The 27,262-nt window shown below is 22.4% G+C and overlaps 1 protein-coding gene and 1 long non-coding RNA gene across 5 annotated transcripts in view; one reads left to right on the top strand and one right to left on the bottom strand.

Annotated features, from left to right (window-relative positions):
* Window positions 1-27,262, bottom strand: part of LOC112602303 (protein dimmed-like) — a 48,579-nt gene that overhangs the window by 12,935 nt on the left and 8,382 nt on the right. Inside the window, exons 2-3 of one of the 4 annotated variants that reach the window (XM_025350315.1) lie at window positions 23,355-23,374; window positions 22,245-22,304 (exon numbers count right to left, since the gene is read on the bottom strand). The exons of 1 other annotated variant lie outside the window; for it this stretch is intronic. Coding sequence is in view for 1 of the 3 variants with exons in the window: in XM_025350311.1 (XP_025206096.1) it covers window positions 9,497-9,548 (52 nt within the window). In the remaining 2 variants the exon portion in view is untranslated. Of the gene's footprint in view, window positions 1-9,496; window positions 9,551-22,244; window positions 22,305-23,354; window positions 23,375-27,262 lie in introns of all 4 variants that reach the window. 2 more of the 4 variants (XM_025350313.1, XM_025350311.1) reach the window with 2 other exon arrangements.
* On the top strand, window positions 18,305-20,218 carry LOC112602305. Its single transcript, XR_003115104.1, has 4 exons — window positions 18,305-18,528; window positions 18,655-18,783; window positions 19,075-19,125; window positions 19,889-20,218. It is a non-coding gene; the product is annotated as an uncharacterized LOC112602305 (long non-coding RNA).

Here is a 27,262-nt window from a genome sequence, read left to right as displayed (position 1 = left end):
GCTCTATAAAATTAAATTTGTTAACTGAAGATTTAAAATAATATTTGTACCTCTATAAGAATATTGCATAACTACACTACATATAGATTAGGTTAGGGAATTACGCAAAACAATAAATATATTGCAATAAAACAATAATATTTTTAACTTATAAAGATTATAAGGACACAAGATGTCCTTATGTGATAGTAAAACAATTATTTTGAATTAAGTAAGTAAATTAATATTTCGTTTATCTCCTAAGGCCTAAATATTTATAATTCCAACTTAATTGTAATAGGAATAAATAGGTAATAGTATATTTTTAAGTTGGCTAAAAATTCATTTTGATTTTATTAGTTATAAAAGAAGCGACTTCTCACAAACTTGCGATGTTTTTAATTTAAATATCAAATGTGTAATGTTATCAATTTTTCTCTTTATTGTAAGTCCAAAACGAATGAGTAATGTAGTTAGGTTTAAAAAAAATCGGGAAAAACACTCTGGTGTATAATAGTTTTTGGATGTACGTATATATTATGTTCATCAACATTGAGTAAGTACTTACTGTAAAATCTGTTACAAATGAATTCAACAATAATCCGTTATATACGGTGAAAAATGATTCTGAACGGATTCGATCTGTCAGCCTATATATGATATATGATATAGGTATATCTACAAAATAATTTCCGATTTTGTCAATTATCATCAATATTCAAAATTCAAACGCTTATAAAATATTTTATATGAATTTTCAATATTTTTAAATTTTTGTAAGAACTACCTATTAAAAAACTTGTATCAAAATTTTAAATTTTTTTCATGATAAAAAAATGACATTATACAAACATTTCAAACTTTAATAGAAACTAAGAAGAGTAGAGATTTTTAACTGTTTATATAAGCAGCTCAGTAAGAACCAAAATATATTTTATCAGGTCTAGAAAATGTCGGTATAAATATTATACATTTAAAGTTGAAAATCAAAGCTTTTTTTTTTTATTATAAAAAATGTCTAGAATAATAAAATAAATGAAAAACATACTTCGTTGTAAAACCAATACATTCATCATTCTGCTCAGAATCTAAAATATTAAATATAAATTCCTAAATAGTCAGTTATAGGGAAAAAAAACCGAATGCTACTTCAAAGTAATACAATATTCTCGTATTTTTCATTTTGATAACTAGTAAATATATTATTATATTTACTTAATAATATTGATTCAGAGTCGATCATTAATGACGGTTCATTCAGACCATTCAGTCCTATGAAAAATATATTCACTATAATATGTTTCGCGTGGAAGTCAGATATATGAACCTAATAAATCGATTTGAGGCGTCCTGCCATCCTCTCATAATTACAAATAATAATAATAATAATAAAAAAAGGAAAAATAATTTTCAGTATTGTTTTATTTCAATTAATTAATTCTTTATACAACTAACAGCTTTTAATACTCAGCGGTTGGTCCATTGGTAATTTATTTAATTTTTTTTCTATACAGCGTTGTGACTGATATCGAACTATATAAATTAATCAAATGTGTATCATATATTTTATTGTAGGGAGGTTTTTTTAATTTATTGTCCTCCAGACCTCATGGGGGTTTCGGGGGGAAATTGATTGAAACATGCAATACGGAAAATTCAGTCGAAGAACGACGATCAGAAGACGTCGGTTACTATGACAACAGAACTTTCTGGTACACAACATGATATATATCTATATACATATATGTCCCATGCACTAGGAAGAGATAAAATAAACAACTAAAAAACGGACCCTAGTAAGGAATACCTTCGGTATTACACGTTGCCCACCGTATACAGGAAAACAAATTTTCTATCACGACATTCACTAGGTATTAAGACTAAATCTGATTGGAACTTTCAACCTACTTAACAGCTGGGCCATGACTGAAACTATTTGTCAAACTGTCACACGTTTCTCTTTTATCCAATATATTTTCTTTATAAAAAAATCATTTATATACTTTATTTCTAAATCTTTATTCCATGTGAATCTACTTTTTGTTGTCCATATTAATATATACTCGCTATTATATTTCATAGTATAAGTTCTTTCTTTATTGGCAATATCTCTGTACGATTTATGTGTTTTATCTATTTTTCTCTAAATATTCACAAAAAATAAAGTAATTATTATTTGTTCTATTTTCACCATATTGGTGAAAAAAATTTTATTAAAGATTAAATAATTTTTTAATTTTTATTTTTATATTGCTCATATAGTTTTAAATAAATGGATTATACATTCTTTATTCATTATCAGCATTAGAAGGTTTCATAAAAAATTTCGTATTTTAGGAATATAATACATACAATCAAATTAATAAATTAATTACACCACACATCATGTTATCATAAATCACGAATTTCAAACTCGTCGTACCATTAAAAATATTAATGAATTAATTCGTATTATATTATGTTTTATTCGTGTTTATAGTATATTAATCATACTTTAAGAGCACACAAACATTTATAATAATATGGTAACATAGAATACATAATTATTATTCAGTTTTCTAGACATAAATTTATTATTATTTCAATATTTTTTTTAAAGTTGTGATTATTACAGAAATAATTACTCTGTCGCTTAAGATTTTAAAAATAACGAAAAACTTTTTCGATTGTCTTACATAAACGTGTTTTTCAAAATGTTTGTTATGCTTATAAAACAATAACCATCATTTTATAATTTCAAATGTCCAATGCAGGTATTTATATAGATGTATAATACCTATATATTTTGTAAAAGCCTGACTAAATATATTTATGAAATATGTCATTTCCACAACCAATGTTCTGGAAATATGTAAAAAAACTATGGATTTATAATGATAACTATAGTAAGATTAAAAAATGATAATTATAAGACGTATATAGTAGTTAAAAAATAAAATTTTAATTAGATATTGTTTAAAATGTAATATTAAATGTCACTCATATAATGTCTGTTTATACGTTTTTACAGTACTGCGCAAATTGAGGAGTATATTTCCATTCAAAATAAATATTTATGAAACACGTATGATGATATTATTTACTTATTGAATCGTTGACCGTTGGGTACAAGTTTTATTTCATTGTCTTCACGGTAATGTAATTAAACTAATATGTTTATTATTTAATATATAGAATAAAATGATACCACTTTTCAGTTATGTATCTATGGTGTTAAATGGTGTTAATGTATTAGGCATTTATGCAGATATGTTATTTGCACATCGTGTGTAATATTATTTACATATTTATAAAAAATTATGAAATAGTCTAAGTAAATAAGTACCTATTAATTTTGACATGGATTACATTTTTGTAATCGTTTCAATACAAAAAGTTAACAATTTGTTTTTAGTTTAAGATACAGAATAAAATAATTATAATTATTAATTAAGTGTTAATCCTGACGAACCGAGTATTTCTGTATTGTTTAAATGTCTAATAGATATCTTTACTGCACGTTGTACTATGTAGGTGCAATGGTGTATTGATGTGTTATGTATAGGTACTTGTTGTTAAATTTATGTACATAGAAACGGCCTACTGTCTAAATATGAAACACATGATGTATTTAGTAAAATGTTGTTTAAAGTATATGTCGATTTAAATTTTAAACATAATTTAACAGTTGTTCAAACTTATATCGAAAAAAAACTGCAATACATTGAGAAAATTTGAAAATTAGTAGGTACATTATTACCGCATTATATTGAAAACTATATAGGTACTTGGAAACATTCGTATTGTATCTTTATATAAATATGAAATATAATGTATTATTATTAAAGTCGTTTCTAACCCCATCAAAGCAAAATAATTTATCCGTATCCGTATATTATATGTAATTTAAATATATATATATTGTCTATATTACACTACACTATATTGAATATAATAAATGTGATCAAACAGTGTAATCTATATTTTTACTCTGAACCATAACATATTAAGTTGTAATGAATTCTATTGTATAAAATATAGGTATTTTTCATTTATATATTGAGAACTATATAGAACTAAGATATATATATATATATTATATATATACAGAAACTATAGAGCAAATCCCTATTGTTAATATTTAATTGTTAATAGAATCTTTATGCTTTTAGTACATATAGCATTTCAGTAATTCTTCATTACTCTCTCTCATTTTTTGTATGGTATTTTTAAAAATTAAACTAAAAATTCTCCGAAAATATATTTCCCCGAGGAAAACCATTTGATGACAAAAATCATCTATATATGATAAAATGAAAGTATTAAGTATATACGTATATCATTTTTTTATATTGAATTTTATAATCCAATGAGTATAATGTTTACAATCTACTACAATAATCATTATATTATTATTATTTATTGCGGTTTAAGTGCATAAGTTCAGTATCAATCTTAGAAGTGAGAGTATGTTTCATCCGAATGTGTTGTCTCTATCTGCTTAATGCATAACATGACTAATTTTTCGTTAAAGAAAATCTGTTTTATTTCGTTATTTTTAATATTAGAGATAAATTTACTTATGTTGTCAAACTTTAAAGTAAGAATATTATCTAGGGCTTTATTTATTGATATTTCAATTTTGAAATAAGTGATAAGAATTTTAAAATTTAAAATTTCAATACAAATTATTTTATTTCGAAGGTATTTATTGTTTGAGTAAAATGTTTTATATTAACGTATACGTATATATATAACACAGTTTAAACAAATAAACTTATAAGTAATTAAATATTATTAGTAAAATGAAAACACGTCTTTATTAATTTTTGCACATTTTAGGTATAACTTATAAGTGTTATTAGTAAAGCGCGAATTTGTATGCGTTTGCATATTTATTCTGATTGATCGTATGTATGCTAAGTGAGCGCAAAATTTGTTTCATGACATAACAATTTAAAAATGAAACTTTTTTAGAGCATATTTTTGCATATTTCGACATTTTTCTATTTAAGGGGCTTATTTTACAATTTAAATTGCATATTTCACCTTTTAAAGCATATTTTTATGTTTTTTTTAGAATTTTTTTAAATATATACTATTACAGTCTATTTTAATATAAGAAAAAATATTATATTTTTCTAGCTTTGCGATTAATATCAAAATAAATTAATAGGTGTAAATGGTTTTTCTAAACATGACCTTAGATTAATAATCAGTAAATAAAATACGTATATCAATATAAGAAGATATCGATTATAGTTATGATTAAACATTGAGATTCTTTCACTATTAGTTAAAAATAATTTTTTTATCAATATTTTTTATTTTTAGTGCATATTTTAACATTTTAGAACATATATTTATGTATATCTAAGATTTTTGAGCGCATACTTGATCGTTTTTTAATGCATATAAATCTGCGCTCTAGTTATTATTTATTTATACTTATTAATAAAAAAAAAAATATATATTTATTTATTTTTTATTATTTTACGTAAATTTATTGTAATTTTCCAAAAATATTTTTATTGAAAAATAAACAAAATATAAATTAATTAAGCAGTTTAGTAGTTTGATACGATATAAGTATATAAAACTTCGTGTTTGCTGTTTTTAAATTAATCCATTCAACCATATTCCCGCAATCCCTCGTATGTTTTTGCATTTTTTATCCTTCCAAAGTTCCGCCATTTGTATTTTTTTCATATTTAGGTAGTGTATTACAATTTATTAATTGCAATAATATCATATAACAATATAGTTTAAAAAATATACAAATTACTTCATACAAGGATAAGAAAATTTTATATTGAATATAAAATCCTGCTCTAAAGAAGTTATCAAAATAAAAATTAAAAAAAACTTAATTGCCTTCTCAAAATGTAAAAACAATTTATTAAAAACAATAAAAAATTACTAAAATTAGTATACATTTTTTTCTATAAAATACTTAATTATAAAAAAACCTTTTTCTCCATCTTATATAAAAAAAAGAAAATTAAAGAAATATTTCATAAGAAATGTTAAAAACGGCAAAACCTCAATCAATTGTAAAGTTTTTGTTTTATTATTCATTGAAAATATTTAAACTCGAACGGAAATAGTTATAATCACATATAAACTATAATATATAACTAAAAATATTAATATATTTTTAATTTTAAATAATCATTAAAATACAAAAATATAAATTTAATTAAAAATAATAGATTTTATAAAAATATAAATATTTTAACCACTAATTTAATATATGCTTAAAATAGTTATTAAAATCGTTAAATTCAAAACATTTTAATAATTAGTTAGTAAAAAAAAATTAAATAAAAAAATAATAATAAATAAAAAAAATATTAATTCAAAATGCCAAAATATAGATTCTTTCCAAATAAAATTAGAACAACTTTAAATTTATTTAATTTAAAAAAGCACACTATACACGTACAAGTATAATTTATTTCAGAATCGTAAAAACTTCGATTATGAAATCCAATACCAACAGTTTTATTTATTTAATTTAAATTTGTTATGATGGAGCTATTTATGTTTACAACACGTTAAAAATATTTATAAATCATAGAGTTTTTTATACCTGCTGAATACATCTTATTCTACTGTTTTAACATAAAAAAAAAAATAATAAATTTCAGTCAAATAAATCGTATAAGTTTAGTCATAAACCTTTTAGTTTTATCGTAAACACAAAAGTGTAACAAAATAATAATAATAAAATAAAAAAATCTGTTATATGACTGTGTTTTATATAAAATTTTCATTGGTAATTAAACTATACATATAACTATAATTTTATTGCGCTGACATATTATTTTATAAATTACCTCATAACCCATAATTAATTGATATTAATAATAATTTATTTATTATTTTTATTTTTTATATGAAATATACAATCTATGCCCAATGGCGTAATAATAATATGTGCTAAAAAGAAAATTATTGTAATGTTAAATAATTTATTTGATTATTTAATAATTATTAAAAATACTTTTATCATCATTTTCCTCAAAGATAGTAATTATAGTTACACATGTATGTACAGTAAGTATATAATTTAACTAAAATCTCAAAAAATGTACAGATGAGTGAAAATATTTGAAAATTTAGTCACAATAATATTTCATAAGCAGATAAAAGTTAAAATGTTGACAAATTTTTGTCAAAATCTCAAAAATTACAAATTATTTTATAGTTAGATATTGATAAAAAATATTTGAAAATTGAATACCTACGTTTATATTTGATGATTTTTTTTATACTTTTTGCAACCAATATTTAAAAAAAAATTCTACCGGATAGACTAATTATTTTTTCAATATTATTTTGATTTAAAAATTATATGACAATAGATATTTCTCAGCATCATAACTATGTATTCTCATATGATTTTTTTGTTTTTTTTTTGATCGTAGATACTGGAATTTTTCAGAATTTGTTTAAATTATCATTTTCTATATATTTTATAATTTTAAAAATATTTTAATTCTTTTTGAGCTATTTTATAATTTTTAAATTTTGAGCAGTACCTCACTTGTTTACGTTTTTTCATCGAATTAAATATTCAGACGACTTTATGTCGTCATTTTCTGTTACTACAATTATTTTAAATTACCAAAATGGAATATATATTGTATTGTGTTTTTTTAATCAAATTAAACAAAAATATTCTAATAAAAGATAATTGTATGCTTAATTTATTAGTATTTTATAGTATCTAACTATAATTTTAATGTTTAGATTTGTTTTATGAGTTTGAATTATATTATTTTGCGGTGTGCTGTGAATCAAATAAGCGCTAAAACGAATATTTTCTTTATCACCTTGTTGAATATCAGTTTAGTATATTTAAATTTACATCTGTCTCATTGATATCAATTGTTTGATATGCGAATTATGTAACACGGACGCAATATTTAAATTATAAATAATATTATTCTATTGAAAATTTAAATTTAAATTGCTATTAAAATCTTAATTAATACGCTATAAATATGGTTATGCTTTTAACTCGCAAGTATAAAATGTAACAAATATGTGTGTTTAACATATATAATTTATTTTGACTGCCATCATATGTTTTTTCTGTTCAACCCTCTAGCGTAGATTCCTATTGTTTTTGTTGGATATTGATTACGGTTTTATAGAGAGTACAAAACAAACACTTCATATAGATAAAATAACATTTTGTCGGTGTACGACGTTTTTATCGTGTATAATGCGTTACGTTACCCGTCTGTCAGACACCTTTTTATTATTTTTTGTGATAGTCCTTAATTGTATTATACAGTGTGTACTAGAAGTCCCATATCACCCTTGGTATTTTCATGGCAAATTAATTTATTAAAATAAATTTTTTTACAGAATTAGTAAAAAAATTTCAATTAAATGACACTTTTAATTTTTTTCTTCAAAAATTTTATAAAAGAATTATTTATTTTTTTAGTATTTTACATTTTCAAAATATTCATTATTCTTATCAAATTTTTTAAAACAGTTTAAGACAAAGAAATATATTAAAATTAGCTATATTTAAAGCAAGTTTAAGTTTTTGATTTCGTTGGAATAATAGCTCATTGTTAGTAAAATAAATGAATCGTATACTTAAATCAACCACAATTGATACAATGGTACGCGAACATTTTGTTAAGTAGATTCATTGAAAAAATTAATTTATTTTCAAATATTGGATTCTAACCTAATCACAAAATTTTAAATGCCTTTTTTCATCACCTGCATGAATTTTTTATTGTTTTATGTTATTTATTTTTTTGTAATATTCTATAATCGGACGATTTGTATATTCTAACTTCCACTAATAACGTAAGGATAATTTAACGTAATATAACGCAGTCAACATTAATAAATTGTGCTCTTTGATCTACTTGATCTATTTCACTTAATGACATATACTATATATTCTCCATACAGAGGTGAGGTGGCTTTCACGAGGAAAAGTCCTCACCAGGTTATTCGAGTGAAGGTCAGAAGTTTTATTACTTCTGGCTGATATTGATGAAGAAAAGTCAAAATTATTTTGTGATGACGAATGGCTGTCAAGAATAGCTTACATTACTGATATATTTGACTGTTTAAATATTTTAAGTTTAAGTCTGCAACGATCAAACACAAACATGTTTTATGCTAATGATAAAATTAATGTATTTGTAAGAAAGTTGGATTTATTTATTTCGCAAGTATCTAAGAATGATCTTTCAGCATTCAAGATACTAAACACATTTTGGAAAAATAACAAAATTCAGCCAAATTCAAATATAATTACAGACATTTCGGAACACCTACAATTATTAAAATCCAATATTTTAAAATATTTTCCTGAGGATAACTCAGAAATGAAATGGATCACAAACCTTTTCGAAGATGATTTATATTAAGAACATTCCAGATGGTATTTTGGCAAAAGAATTATTTATTAACTTAACCAATGACTCTACCCTAAAAACCGTTTTCAAAACTAAAAATATCACTAATTTTTGGCTGGACGTGAAACAAGAATACGTACTTGGCATTGTCCACACAAGCTTTACAGTTTCTAATCCCTTTTGTATCAACATATCTGTGCAAAAATACATTTTCTCACTTATTGTACACAAAAAATAAATATAGAAGTAGATTAAACGTAGAAAATGATTTAAGACTTAAAGTTATCAATTTGGAGCCCGATATTGACGTCATGGTCCGTTCAAAACAACACCAATCGTCTCATGGAAGTAAAAAGTAAACCATAATAATTATAATAATTTTACATATTTAATTTGAATTAATTTAATTTCTTTTTGTGCATCAAATACTTTATTATTATATGTATATATTTATTTTATATTATCTCATTTTGTAATTCCTAATGAAATAAAATTCTATACATATAACATAAACGTATACATTGTTAATAAGCAAAAATAAGCAAAACAATGGTCAGGTGGTACGTAAAAATTTTCAAATAGTGTAGGTGGTACGTGACTATAAAAAGGTTGAGAACCGCTGACATAATATAGCATATAAATTAAAATTATGTTTTTATTAAAATTATAAAATAAATCAAATAACTCAACAGGTATAGGCAGTGGTATAGTGGAGTGTATATCTATTTCTCTATTTTTCTGTTAGTGTATACTTATAGAATAACACATAAAACGTGGGTATACGCGTATAGCAATGCATTTATTTTATAAACCAATTTGATAAATAATTTTTAATGAATAAATTGAATATCGAACAAATATATTATCGATTTGGCGATTTCTATAATCAAAATAGTTTCTAATATTAAAGGTATTCATAATATTTTGGTGAAACCCAAAAGCGCAAATCGTCGATTTTTCGATAGACCAAAAGCGCAAATTCATTTTGCGCTTTTGTACCTTAGTAGTAAGATAAAAGCACAAAAATAAATATTGTACCCGTTTTACTATAAGTTTGATTTTAAAATTATTAATTATTATTAAATTAAATTATTAATTTTATTAAATATATATATTTTTATGATTAATAGTTTAAGTTTTATATAATCGTAACGAATTACGGTGAAGGTTGATAATTATTTAAGACAACAACACAATATATACAGTATAAACTTATACCTAACTTATAAAATATACTATACTATTTTTGTAAAATTTATTAATTGCGCTTATGATTTATTAAAAAGGTATTTTTTTCGTACTTATGGGCTACAGCATAGTATTTTTTAGTATAATATACGACAATACAACACTGTAATTAGTCAATTATATTTATTGCACAGCATAAGTATACTGACCATAAAGTTATTTAAATACATTGTGGGAAAACGTATTATATGTAATTGATAAGATGCTAATAGATCTCAAAAAGTTCCATGGATAAAATTAAATGAAGAAAAAGCTAGTCTGTGGAAAATTTTATGATTTATTTATTTGTTTATACGCTTTTTAAATTTTCATTTGCTTATTATTTTATAACTAAGCATGTTAGGTACCTAAATAGATACCAAATTTAACAGTAGTTTAACATAGCCGTAATGATTTCTAAGAATATGAGATATATTTCATTTTGTATTTTAATATTTTTCTCTAATTCTGTTTTTTGTCGTAATTAACTAATAATGTGTATAATTAAAACTTAAAAATCCTATTTGATTATTTGATTATAACTACTTAATTATATTGTAGACTGTTGAAACTCAATTGTAGCATGATAGTAATAAAGTGACATAATGTATCTATGTAATTATAAATATAAAAATAATAATAATTTAGTATATTAAGAGGATATAGGGGTGAGGGAAAAGCTCCTATGTTTCCATATCAAGTACATTTAAGTGTATACTCACTAAAAAAGTTACGACAACATCACTGGGTATAGGTATTGTATTTGTATATACACTTATAAGCTGTAAAATCATACGTTAAGTTCCTAATATTAATTATTCAATTTGGTCGATTTTAATATTTATTTTTTTTATATAAATATACTGCTTTAAAAATATGATTAAAAAATTGTCATCTATAAAAATTAAAAAAATTTAATTGCATAAAAAAAATTTGAAATTTTTGAATACTTGAAAAAAATAATTTAACTTATATCATTCAATTAAAATTTTTTAATAATTGTTGTAAAAACCTATATTTATATTAATTATTTTTTCATAGAGACATACTTAAGGTGATATGGGACTTTTGAGACATCTGTGTTGACTATAACTCAGCGTATGTTAAACCGTCATTTTATGCTTGTTTGTAGTATTATTCTGTTTATGATATTTCTTTTTCGCAAAAAATAAATTCAATATTATGTGTGATTTTTTTTTTCTTGTGCAACATCTTTATGTAAGTACGTACACTGACGGAACTATACCAGAATTTAGCATAAATCTAATATCCGATTACCAGTAAGTAATATTAAAGAATATAACGCATTTTTTATTTGTCCGATTACACATTTATAAGAAATCTACATAACACATTAGTGTATAAAAAAGAGACAAAGAACGTGCATTTACTGTCAGTATTAAAATTGAAATCGTATCAAATATCCTTAATAATATATATAAAGTTATTTTAAACAACTAGATAAATCATAAACGTTATATGTTTTGTTGTGCAAAAGGAACTTTTTTAATTATTCTTTTAAAAAAAATGTATCATTGTGGTGTACTTAAAACACTTCAATTAATCCTTCATATACTGAGTTAATTATTTTATGTCCATTAATGAATATAAAATATTTAATACCTAAATTATTAAAAAGTATAATTTAGTCATCATTCAAAAGCAGATTCACGTAAAATGAATTAAAACATATTTAAGTAGTGACTAATATTACTATATTATTCATTGCCCAACTAATAAACGACAGTTACATGTTACACTATTTAGTATAAATAATGTTTTTCATTTGATTTAAATTACTTATTTATTTTTTTATTTAAAATAATATAGTATATTTTATGCTATAATCTAACATACATGTAAATTTACTCTTAATTTAAATTTCTTTTTTGTATATATTACATTGTTTCAGATTAAAAAATGTAAGGTAGGTTTAATATAAAATATGTAAGTATTTAAAAATAAATTAGATATTATTATTGGAATAGAAAAATAAATACCAACTATTTACTTATTGTTATATAAGTGTTAACAGAAAACAAAACTTATGTATTGTTTCAAATATTATTTTTTTTTAACATAGAATATAAATAACTATTAATTTATACAAAAATAAAAATATATTAGATAAACTAATATCTTTTTTTAAACACTATCATCATTTTAATAAATCATATTTGAATAGGTTTTTTTTTTTATTAGCCTTACTGAAATATATTATAAAAATATAAATAAATCTTTGGAAATTTTTACCTGATATTTTTTTAAAATACATATGTCTAAATATATGTACAGTATACACATGTAGTTGTAATAGAAACTGATTGATCTATTTAAAAAAATGAGATTTATAAAAATGCATCAAAGAAATTCTAACAGTCAAAGTTTATTTACTAATATTGCAATGCAAAAATAAAATATGGAGAAAGAAGAATCAAATGAAATAAACAAATTTATTATAATTAATTTTCTTGAAAAAAAAAAAAAAAAAACAAGAAAGAATAAATTTTTGAATTACCCTTTTAGTTTCTAAGAGAAGCAATAAATTTATTGATTTTACAACATGTTTATTTTGTCTGTCATCAGGTGATGACTCATCACCTTTGAGGTAGTAAAAATGATATTTTTGATTAAAATTTAATTATTATTAACAATTAGACTTAAAAAAATATCACATTTTTGAATTGAATTTTGATTAAGTACCTATAATAATAATTGTTTGTTCAATGTCTTCATTTTTTTTTGTTTTATAAATAAAAATTATACTTTTGAAATGGAATTCATCGACCATGCCAATATAGCATCGATTTAGTCAATACAGATACATAATAATATAATGTACATATTATTGAATTCTAATTTTCTATTTTTTATTTTTTTTGTGTAGTATAAATGCATTTTTAAACATTCATTTAGTTAAAAAGTTGAGTAATTAAATTAAATGCAACATTATTTAATATTATTATGCGTAAATTGTAATTCATCTACAAACATTTTTAATTATTTATAATTTCCAGTTATTCTCGTCTCCTTATTTTTCCAAAAACTACCCATCTCTAACCTCGTTACTTTCAGCATTTGATTTAAGTAAACTAAAATAAAAATTAGTTTTATCAAATATTTTTACAATAATACTACTAAATATTTTTTTCTCTACTTATTTTAATAAATATTGGTTTAAATATGCTATCAACGCAGCAACATAATTTATCCCTTTTTAAATTGAGATAATGAATGTAAATTAAATTTTAACTTGACTTTAAATGTATTAAAAATAGACAATTATATTTTTTTAAGGTACACCAACTCAATTATTTTTTAACTTGAGAATTTATTGATAAATGTACATGTATATTTTTAAATACAAAAACATTCTTTAATTGTGAATAAAAGTATTCGTGGTTCTTTTTATTTATTTTTATGTAATCAAACAATGAAAATATTATTTAAAATAAAGGAAAAATCAGAGAAAAATAAATGAAAACGTGAAAACGATTATGACAAGAAATCCAAAAAATCAAAATTAAAGTAAGAACAAATGAACGAGCCTGAATATTTATATATCGGTGATATGACGGAAAATGTATATATTGTAATGATTTGTCTTTTAAAAATAAAATAGGGAGATCTACAAACATTTTTTTACACTGCGGAAAAATTAAACAATCCGGGAGAAGGGGGTTGACAAGCGAAGAAAAAAGAGGACAGTATCTAATCATTTTATGAATTATGTTATTTTTTATTATTAAAAATATTTACAACCTAATAATACAATAATACATTTAATAGAAGTATCATAGTATTTATAATAACACTAATAAAATTATATAATTAGAAAACTACTTAGCTGGAGAAATATTTTTATATATAATATAATAATAATAATCAAAATATTATAGTTATAATGCAAATTATATAAATAATTTTGATTTATTAAAAAAATTTTACAATATAAAAAAAATACTATACATCAAATTGATTCCAAAAAGTTTTAAATGAAAAAAAATCATAAAACACATACTGTAGCACATTTAGCCAAGATCGGTTCTTCGTTCCTTTCAATATACTATTTGTAGTTCAAAATGATAAATATAGAATATATTACTTATTACTCAACAATTTAATAAATTATTGTAACTAAGTATAACAGAAATGTACGTGAAATAAGTTTTAATTGGACAATTATGGAACTTTCGTGTCTTATATTTTGGGTTAAATATAGAGTGAATAGGCCAAAGTGTTCATTTTATAGTATATATAAAGGAAACAAAGTAGCTTTTGTAAATTTTGACCATAGAACATTATAGTGGAACTTTTTGTAGCGTTTGATAGTATAATTTGTAAGTAACTGTTAGATAATGAGTATTTATCCGCGAGCGTTTATTAATGTTTACAAGACCGTCCAATTTCATTAATCCCGCCGTCACATGCCAAAAACGTTTCCGGGATCAGTAACAGTGCTTACCGGAGGAGGCGGACTCCAATTATTATACTTAGCAATAGGACAACTGACGTAGACAATAATATGCGGAGAGGTATATAATATAATATTAATATATATTAAATTACAGTAATTAATTGTTATAACTTGTTGCAGATAATACAGTAATTAGCATTGGTAAACCTGAGAATCCGGTGTGTTTGTTTATATGTATGTGTTGGGGAGGGAAAACGGATGTCTAGGGAGGGTTCACAAGGGCTTAATAATGATGGTATATAGGTAGTGTGGTCAGTGTGCCAATAAACCCGTAGACGGAAGAGGAAATAACACCATGTGAAATATTTAGTGTAATCCATCAGGACATTGCTGTAATCCAACATTCGACCATATGTGCCCAAAATAATTTAACTATATCACATTATTACTAATACCTATTCAATATAATAATACAGGATCGTGTTACGTGCCTTACACATTTATACATAATATAGGTAATGTATATAATACGATATATCTATTTACTATATACCTACACTATACACATATAAACACAAGACTACGAGAAAAACAAAATCAATACGACCCAAATGTACCATTTTTAGAATGTATCTATTTAATGAACTATAGGAATTGAAACAATTTTCAAGATGGAAAAATCTGGTTTTCGAGAAATAGTATTGACCAATTGATATCGATTATTATTTTAATTGATTCATTGTTATTTTTTTTTATTAAAGTTATTTGTTATTTTTAGGTATAATTAGAAATATTTGAGTTTTGGAGATGAACTTGTATTATTGGTTAGACAGGTAGTGTAATATTTACTTACCAGATAAAATTAATTTTTACTTTATTTTAAATAAAAAATTAGATTATTTTAGACTTTATTGAGATTATTGTTTGTATTAAACTGGTATTAGCTCAACTTTACTCCGTGTTGTTTTTGTCATTAAAAGTTAAGTACAAATATAGGTAATACATGGTAATTAATACATAGTTGTACAAATTAATGTAATATTTTTATCATATGATTTACATTATTTCAGTTTTTTTTTTTAATGCAAATGATGAAACGAATTCACCAAATTCAAATTTTATGAATATGCTTCATTATGCCTTTTTTTCTAGAAGGGTTTGTCATATAATTTCACCTTTTTATAAACCTAACAACCTCTTTTTCTCAATTATCTTAACGAATGACATTGTTACTTGTTTACAATCTCTTGATTGTTTCAAGTTCAAAATTTGTAATAGTATTATATATCTTTTATGTAAAATTGAAATAGCTACAAATATTTATTCCATATTGTCAGTTAAATTATTTATCTACACCAGTTATACCAATTATGCAATAAATAAATAAATTATATTTATAGGTTGTATTATACTCAAATCCATATAATATTTTAGCCAATATAAATATCCCGATGATTTCCATAAGCCTGTCATTGCAATGGATAAACTATACTGTCCACGAGCCACCCCCATGTCACTAATTCTGACCCTGCACTACTAACAAGTAAATTACGTTGATATATTAGAAATCACTAAAATTCTCTACCAAAAAAAATATATATGTATATATATATATTATATGACTATAAAAAATTTAACCAACAACCAATAAGAATTATGTATATTCAGCAAATAAATATACAAAAAGTAAATTAAACATAATTTTAGATTTTGAGTGAATTTTTTTTGTATTTGTCATCACGTTGTGTAGCAAAAAAAAAAAAAATCGAAGAAACTTTTGTTAGTATATTGGGGAAAAAAGAAGAAAATTCATATTTATTTAAATAATCTGAAAAACTAACGGTTTTCAAGAAATCAACAAAACTTTGTTTTTATTGTAATTAAAAAAAAAAAAAAAAAATTCTACACAGACTCGCAATTTATCAAACAATTTAGTGGCTTTTTATAGTCTTGATATAATTTTCAAAATATATATTATCATTATTATTTAACTATTTACAAATATTTGAGATTTTAAAATATTGAAATGTTAAGTTTTTTATATTAATTTTTCTTATAATTTATAGTAGAACAAAAATATCGAAAATACAATTATTATTTTTTTTATCAGTGTGAAAAATTATTTTTGGTATTCAATAAATTATCATTAAATTGATGTTTAACACATCAACTATTCATTAACTTATAACTTATTTAACAATGAGTATACTCAAAATATAATAAGACCTAAAATAATATAGCAAAGTGATTTCCTAATTTAAAAAAAAAAATGTTTTGATAAATGTTGATATAACAATGAATGCTTTGTTAAGATGCTTAGTCGATCTAATAGAGATTAAAAATATTTTAAATATTTTAAATATTCAGTTATAATTTTTTTTACGTATAACTATTTAATAGTCAATTTTTTTCAAATACATCCAAATTACAAAAATTAATAAATTAGTTTGTAGTTAAAAAAAGACAGAGTTATTGGTCATTATAATATTAAAATAATATGATATGACATTTCTTAATGTAATATATACGATTAAGATGTCTTAGAACTCTATCCAATCATGAAAAATAATAGGGTATATGAAAAACACATCAGTTAGGAAAGCAAGGGATTGTCAATTCCAATATTATCTAATGTATTTATAAAAAAATCGTAAAAAGTCGTATCGAAGGTTTTCTTTTAGTCAGTGAATATAATATAAGCATAGAAAGGCAATTTCTAGATTAATCAAGATGCAAATTGAGAAGCATTTATTTTAGTCTAATAAAAACTTAAAATATGATAATTTTTTTTTTAACATATTGTTATTTGATATTATTTAATTATTTACATTTTGTAATTTTCATTTTTTAGATTATATACAATCTTAACATACATTTATAATCAAGTATATTTAAAAATTATAATATTGTTATTTTGCTTTATAATTTATGGTTACTGAGAAACAAAAGGCAACTTAAACAAAGAAATTTGTATATCAAATGATAAATTTATTATGAAAGAATATTTACTATCTCAAAATGTTTTATCGTTTTAAAAAAAGAAAAATTAATAATATAAAGTTATTATTAAATAACATTTTGGAAATAACAAGTCTAGATGAATGCATTAATACCTAGACGTCCTAGTCCAACATTTTATGGTGTACTACTAGTACACCAATCTATTAATCTTGATTTTAAATGTGTATAATTAATTAACTACCAGCAGCGTTGAGAATAGATAGCTAATAATTTGTTTAAATAAAGATAAATATTAATACATTTTCTTTCTAGATAAATATCAGATAAATTCATATTAATTTTTTTACATTTTCAGTAATACAGCTATTAGGTGAAAAAATTTCGTTTAAAGCATTTTTAAAAATAAATATTAACAAAAAGACACAATGAAAAAGTAGTCAAGAATACAAAAAACAATTTATTATTAGTCAGTAACGTTCAAAATCTGGGACCAAAAACAAAACATTTTCAATACTTCATGCATTTATAGGGTGGTCTGAGGAGGGAGAGGTGCATTCATCTTCCTAGGTATAATAAATATTTAAAATTTTTTTTTTAAATATTGTATGTCTTCCTAATTCCAAATTGTATAATAACTCTAAATTATTAAAAAAAAAATTAACAGTTTAATAATTTGTTATAAATTATTAAAAGGAAAACTTTGTACTACATTGGGACTCCCAAGAGAATGAAACTGAACGTGCCCACTTCCGCACACCGCACCCTCTGATCCCTCTTTGTTACACCATTGATTAGAATACTAATGAATACCAGTGCAGACCGGTAAGTCGATAACTGAGAACATAGATATGTGACTATTTTTTTTTCCTGTAGTGAAATGGTAAAAATAATATTAATTACTATATAATAAGTAATAAATTTCAATATGATATAATAAATTATAACCGTATGTATACATCATTTTTATCAATATAAAATAATATCAATATAATCAATATAATATTAATATATAATATTTATGTAAGTATGGAATTTATTTTCATCAGTTCAAAAAAATGTTTTTTTCTTATTATTTATTATACTTTATACACAATTATATGTTGCGGGAATAAGAGATGTATTAAATGAAAACCATCGTAACCCAATGGCAGATAGTAGTAGAAGGTTAGTTGTTTTGACAATTTTTTATTATTAATTATTGCTCTTGCTACATAACATTACATTTATATTTTTGGCTCATTTGATTTGGTATTATTGTTTTTAATCTAAAACTTCAATTTGATAAAAAAAACAGCCAATATTAAAATACATGGTATAACAATAAATTCTTTTCAAACTAATTGTTTTTCATGTAATAGGTATATATTTATAATATTTTTAATTTTTAATTTTGTTTTGATTTATAATTTTATTAGTAGCTAATTAAAATAAAATACCTAGATTGATACGTTTAGATAATTATAATTTTATTTAAATAACTTATTTAGATATTTCTTAATATTGACAATGAGTAACTTGTTCAAAATTTTATTTTTATAAATCAACATTTTTATAAAAATATTCTGTTTCTTTATTCAAGATATAAAATAACAAATGTTGTGAATAAAAAACTAAAGACTTAAAACAATAAAACAATAACATTTTTTTTAAATATCACTTTTTATTAAAAAACCGTGTATTTTATAACAATTTTCCAGTTTTTACTGTGTAAAATAAGTATTTTAAAAAACGTTAAATTGTTTTTAGTAATAAAATAATCACCCTACATATTATAGAATATACGTTAAGTGTTTAATATACTAGAGTATATCATGTATACTTTATATTTAAATACTCTTTGTCAAAAATCATTAATTTTCTGTATTTTTCTCTTGTCCTCTTGTATCCAATTACTTTTTTTATTAATTATTTTTGTTTCTTGTTACAGAAATATTATACGGAAATAATTATTTCAAATACAACAGCTCAATTTTACATGACAGTGAAATTATGATAAAAGAGTTTCTGGATATTTAGACAACTACAAATGCGTGCTACGAAGTGTGTTGTAATCGAAATGACAGCTGAATCAAGAAGGGTTGATCAATTCCACTTTTTTGATTTGACACTTCCTTGCTAGCTATAATGTGATGAAAATAGGAAAGGTTCTAAAATATGTCAATGTAAAAATTTGATAACACATAAAATAATTATTTATTGCATTATAATTAATAGTAGATTTTAAGGACTAATATTCTTCCCCGAAATTATTGTAATATAGTTCTCAATTAATTTATTAAACGAATAATGATGTATAATATTGGTATAACATTTTAACTCCCTCTCCTACACACAAATTTTTTATTTACTTTCAAGTAAGATATATACTTTTGAATGTTAATCAAACTCTTTTTATTTATTGTTTTTTAAATCTGTCAACAAACTAATGTTTATATATTATTTGAATTCAAAGTTGATCGATAAAAATAAAAACCAATAGGTGGTGATAACGACTTATTAAATAATACCCTCTAGATATTTTCATTTTTATTCATAATTATTTTATTAAAACCTAGATTATAACTTATATTAATAATATAAGTAAATTTATTTCATTTTATATTGTGACAATAATAAACAGCTATCTGTAGAATTTCTTCTGGAATCTTGAATCTTATGTTTTACTTTAACATGTATCTTTTATTCAATAATAATAATAATATTAATAATACAAATCAATTTTCAAAAAATTACCATCACTTAATGTAATGTAAAAACGTCATATATTTTATGTTTTAAGCATTTTGTAATATTTGTATACTAAATATTAACTTGTATTGTGTATTATTGAATAGTTTAAGATTGTCCCATATTTTTGATTTATATTAATATATAGTAAATTACTTTGCAAATATTCTAAATAAAATGTATACTATAAATATTATTAATAACAAAGGCATGTTTTATTTTGTTTTTGCGCCCCTTTTTTTGCTGTGCTCCTATTCTTAGCTAGTCTCCTCTAGCCCAATGTTAGGTTAGCTACAATTCCATTGGTAGTATTATATTACGTAAGAAAATAAGTATGATATTGTAATGTATTAATTGTTATTATTATAAGCAATATTTTAATTTAGTTTTTTTATTTTATTATAAAAGATTAAGTTTAAAATCTAAGTGATCGTAGTAATACTCATAGTAGTGTAAAAACAAGAAACTATGCTTACTATAATCATTACTATATCATCTGCTCATAAAATATAACTCTATCCCTTATAATACCTGTATTATGTTGTAAATATGTAGTGCATAAACGTTATATTATAAATTTTATAACCCTTAACATTTTTAAAACTATCTATTTATAGGTAACACAAAATAAAAACCGTTATAGTCTTAACGACAATTATTATTATCATGTCTATTTTCCCATATAGTCTATAGATATCATTATTTCAAGTATTATTATTAATCATCGCTAAATTAAATGGTACAAAAGACAAAATTAATTATTTAATATACATTTTTAGAATATGAGATCAGCTTATATAATACGTAGGTTATAATTTAAAATACTGAATTCTTGTAATAGTGAATTGACATACAAGGCTGTATGTCTGATAAAGATCTTTTGTATTTGCTAAAATTTAAAAGTTCAAATTTATATTAAAACCATAAATAATTGTAATATATATAATTCAAAATTATAAAATTAACTTCAAAGGTTTTAATCAACATCATATTGAAAAATCGATCATTATTTTAACTAGTTTAGTGTCCACTTATTTTTATGATGACATAAATATTGATTTACAAATTATTTACACGTAGATACTATTAAATATCTAAATATATTAAGTTATATGTATAATGTATAATTATGTATTATGGTTTTAAATTATTCATGAATATTTAATAATACAATCAAATACCATATATAACAACTTATTTATTATCTTACTCGGATGATAATTTTCTTAAAAATAGATATGGGTATGATAATGTAAAAAAAAGATATCAAGATATATATATATAATACTATAACTGACCACTACACTACTACAGCATGATTCTAGTATTAAATACAATAATTGCAAATATACTACTGAAAATAAAAATGTAAAACATTGTGAATTCTAATCAACTAAAACAAATATGAAAAGAAGAAAACGGGTCGGATGTATTTGATTCATGTCATGTAAATGTTACTATCAATACAATTTTCGTAAAATAATAAATTAGTTTAAAAATATTAAATTAATTCATCTATCTATATATAAATATAACATTGAAAATGGGTCACTCACTTCTCGTCAATTACTTCCGGAAATTTTCCAAGCGTGTTTAAAGAAACTGTTATTATTCCACTGTTCAAACAAGAAAATAAATATATATATATATATGCAATTATCGTCTGATATCTTTTACATTTACATTATCTAAAGAAATGTTTAAAAAATACTGTTTTACAAATGTTTTAAAAAATCTCGTATTTTCTCTGAAAAAAAGATTTGGTTTTAAAAAATAATAAAGGTTAGCTATATAAAAGTGATTTAGTTTGGAATATTTCTTAACCTTAAAAAAAGTAATTCATTTGGTAGAACATAATTTGCCATTAAAATAATTAGATGAGATTCGTAGAGTTACAAATAATTTTATCAAAAATTATTTTAACTAATCCCAATTAATGAGTTAAAATAAATAATGTGCATAGCAATTATCACATATTAAAATATATTATTTCACAAGAAACCGTTCTTGGTCCATTCATTTTCATTAAATATTTAAGCAATTTATTCAAAGTAAAATATAATGGTTTAATTTTTTTGCTGATTAAATATTATATAATGATCTAAATAAACAGGATGAATTACTAAATTGATCCAAACTATGCCAATTTTTATAAAATGGTATAATTTCAATTTCTTTGAAATTAATTATCATAAAATATATTTTATCTCTACCCAATTTGCAAAATGAAAAAATTTCAAAGAAATGATGTCATCAAAGCACATGATTTAAATTCTTATCTTTAAATTAAAATTAGAAAACATCTAGAAATTACTATAATTTTAATTGTAATTGTAATCATATATAATCATTAACTCCATAAAATACCTTGGTATAAAAATCGAAAAGCTTTTAAGATTTTTACATGAGAGCTATTGTTGAAAATTTAGAACTTGAAGCTTATTTTATAAATTCAAAACTTCAAAAAATATTTTATAGTCTAACATCACTCTAACACTATATGAATGATTTATTATAACCTTGCTCAATCATTTTTCTTTTATGAAATATCTATTTGAGCAAGAGCTTATGATATGCATTTAAAAAAACATTTCATCTATGATTAATTCTTTACTTAAGATAATTTTCAAAAAACCATATGATATGACATATACTGATATACTTACACACTACATCTTAAGCAACTCTATACAAAAGAAATAGTTTATTATTTGTATTAGTCTAATAATGAAGTTTTAGGTTTTAATCATAAGTCATAGTTATTTATTATAAAACACACTAAATTAATAAAAATGTAAAATAATATTTTTGAATGTAACAGAGAAATTGTAAAATTAGTCTCTATAATATTGCCTTAAACCTTTATAATTCTATTAATAATAATGTTAGTAGTTTTCAAAATTTTAATAGATCATATAAAAAATATATTGTCTACAATATAAGACTTATAATTTTAAAAAATACTTTAAATTTTATGTACATAATATTGCAATTAATATTTTTGATTATTCGTTGTTGTTTTATTTGTTTACTTTATTGTATTCTAAACATTTTTCTCGACAATGTGTAGTTTTAAGACAAGGAATGATATAATTTCTTGTCTCCTCCACAAGCTTACATTTTTGGACTTTTGGAGACAATCCTTTTCTTATATAATATGTAATATTTTAAAGTGAATTGGTTTAAAATAATAATAATCTAATTTAATCTAAATATCATTCAAACTTTTAGATTACATTTTTAAATACTATATATATATATATTTATTTATTTTTTTGTAGATTGTATATTGGAAGATGGTCTTACGTAAAATATAACATAATATATAAAATATTGTGTAGTATTATAGTTTGGTAGGCGATTATTTGTTAAATTGTGCATAATAAAATTATCGGTGTTAATATCATAGAAATTCATAAATATCAATAATGTTTAACTTATTATACAGCACTTTAATATTTCTTGGTTTCACTTTTATTAATTATATTTAACAACGTATCTATCTTTATGAAAAAAAAATATTAAACTTAATTTAATGGTTTGGTTGTTTTTGCAATACGTTAAAACGACAAAATTCACTAGGTATATGACTTTAATAATTGAATAATGCAATCATGTCTAAAAAATAACATACCTTCTTCAATAAATCATTTGCTCTTCGTTAACATCTCGTGTTACACTAAAAAACACGGCGACCCCTATAAATCGTTTTTAACGAGAAAACCTGAAGCATTTGCCTAAATTAACTATTCAAAACCGGATATTTCTTTGCACTTTTAAAAACCTGACAATTTTTCATCGAAAATACATTCCTTGCCATATTTTATATTGTCAAAACCCTAGATTGCTATTTTTTTGGCGTAAAAAATATATGCTTTTTAAAAAATATAGATAGGGTAAATATTCGATGTTTTATTACTTTTCACCAGGATTGAGAAACGTATTATAATACGATTACAGCAATAAATTACGAGAATAATTTTTTTTGTTACCTACCAACTTAAAAATCTTAAGAGTTTTTTTTTTTATATATTTAAATCCAAATCCTATTTAATTTACACATTTATGAAAAAACAAAATTAAAATCTGTTTTGTTATGATAGTTTATCATTCAAGAAATATTTAAATGTTTAAATAATTAAAATATTATAACTGTTACAACATGAACATCATATCTATATAATATTAAGAGGACGTCGTACCCGTATATGTTGTCTCCGTCTTACAAATGCGTAACATGGCAAATAGTACTCTCAGAAGATCACGTTTAGCTCCTTCAGCTTGAAAATTAGAATGAATTGACTTCTTTTGAAATTTAAAAGTGAGATTATTATCTAGGGCATCTCATAGGCTTTTTATTATATTTTAATTTTAAAGCGAGTTATGTGTGTTTTAAGACGTGCAAGCAATTTACAATTTTAAAATACTCATAACTTGCTTTAAAATTAAAATATAATAAAAAGCCTATGAGATGCCCTAGATAATAATCTCACTTTTAAATTTCAAAAGAGGTCAATTCATTCTAATTTCCAAGCTGAAGGAGCTAAACGTGATCTTCTGAGAGTACTATTTGCCATGTTACGCATTTGTAAGACGGAGACAACATATGCGGGTACGACGTCCTCTTAACGATATAACCTATATATTATCTATATCTTTTATTAATATTTAAATATTTTCATTGCATGTGTCGTTCCGGACTAGCTGTTGGCTCCACAAGTAAAATATACACATCGAAAATAAAATAAAAATATATTATCTATTTTATTATAGAACATTTACATTTTATCAAAACAATAACTTAATAAAAGTAAATAAAAAAATAAACAACATATCAAAAAATCTATTAATTTTTAAATAAATCTAATGAGTAGTGAGTATCTAATGAGGGACTTATAAGATTTTGCATGTTTTTCAATAATCATTCAAAATTTAGCTAAGTAATATAGGAATTTGTTTCTTAGTACCTACTAGAAGTTTAAAGTAATAATTTTTATTTTGCATATTTTACATATTAAACTCTTTTTTTCCTTCTATATGTGTATATTTTATTATATTTGTATTTTAAGTACATATTCCGCATATTTTATTAAAAAAAAAAAATTTAAAACATTATGTGAAATAGAGAATAATATTTTTTATGTATTTTACTAATACGTAATATTAATTTTCTAGAAATTGAAAAAAACAGATTAAAATGATTAAATATAAATAATTAAATAATCAATCTACCGTGTGTTTCCCCAATTATGTGTGTGTTATGAAAAACAGTCAGTCGATAAGGAATACGCTGAATGCGATCAGTTAATGTCAATTTGTCTGTTAGTATCGTATATGTTTTCATCTGGTGTTAATAAAGTTAATATAATTTTAAGACTAAGTACAGTTTTTTTTTTGTAAAAATTAAATTTAAAACACTTTATTTAAAAATAAATAAATTTATAGTTTTTATTTAGTCCCCACCCCTACTAATAAATGATGAGTTATTTCTTGGTGACAAAATATGATTAATTAAAATATTAAATCTTTCAAAAATCAAAATATAAGACATATTAAATCTCTAATTTAATATTATTTTGTTTTATACTGTTTTAAATGAAAACTTAATATCAGTCAAGTAAGTATATATTTATAATAATTTAAAAATGAGTTTCTGAGTATTTATAATGTTACTATTCATTGTCAAGCATATTTAATCAAATTTACATCGCTGAATATTATTAATAAGTTAAATATAGGTCCTCCCACGTCAGTAGGTATTCGATTTATACATTATTTACGTAAATTTAATATTTTCATTCAATTTATTATGTTCCATGTCTATTAGTTCCTCAAAAAATATTTTAAAACGTATCCAAAAAATCTATTCAACCGTTATGATAAGATGTAATTGACAACTAAAACATTTTAGATATACGAAAAATCTAGATGTGGCCTTGATTCAATTTTCAATTTCTTGTTATACTTACTATACTATTAAAATTTACTAATAATATGTTGTCTAAAGTAAAGATAATGGCTAAAGTACTATTAATCATTTAATTTATAAATACAGTAAATATTCAAACAAGTTGATAATATTAAAATTTCATGAATTTAGATATTATAGTTAATGCATTATTTTATATTAAATATTAAAAGCTTCTAATTACTGATTTTTATTTTGGATAAACATCTTATAGGTATAATTAAAAAATAAAATTTAAGTCGAATCAAAATTTATTGATTTATTGATTTATTTACATTTTATACAGATAAAAATAAAATAAGGGAACTTTTCTACTTTATGGGACACCCAGGTTTTTTACTTATTTTAAGTAAATTTGATCATTAATATGCTTGGTAAATTACAGGAGGTTAGTTTTATTTGGCAGTATTCAACAACAAATTTTTAAAACTAAAATAATAATAATTAAAAAACAAAGTTAACGATGGGAGTCATAAATAACATTAATAACTGTACGATCTGATGGGAACTAAAGAACGTGTATACACAGGATAGGGGTGTGTGCGTCACCAAGCCAAGAAGGGGTACAACGGTTGAGTCTAGCGTACTAAGCTAGATAATTGTGTA

The sequence above is a fragment of the Melanaphis sacchari genome, unplaced genomic scaffold (assembly GCF_002803265.2).
Source record: "Melanaphis sacchari strain LSU unplaced genomic scaffold, SCAv2.0 Contig85_pilon_pilon, whole genome shotgun sequence".
NCBI classification, from domain to species: domain Eukaryota; kingdom Metazoa; phylum Arthropoda; class Insecta; order Hemiptera; family Aphididae; genus Melanaphis; species Melanaphis sacchari.
This window is presented reverse-complemented; position numbering and strand designations above follow the sequence as displayed.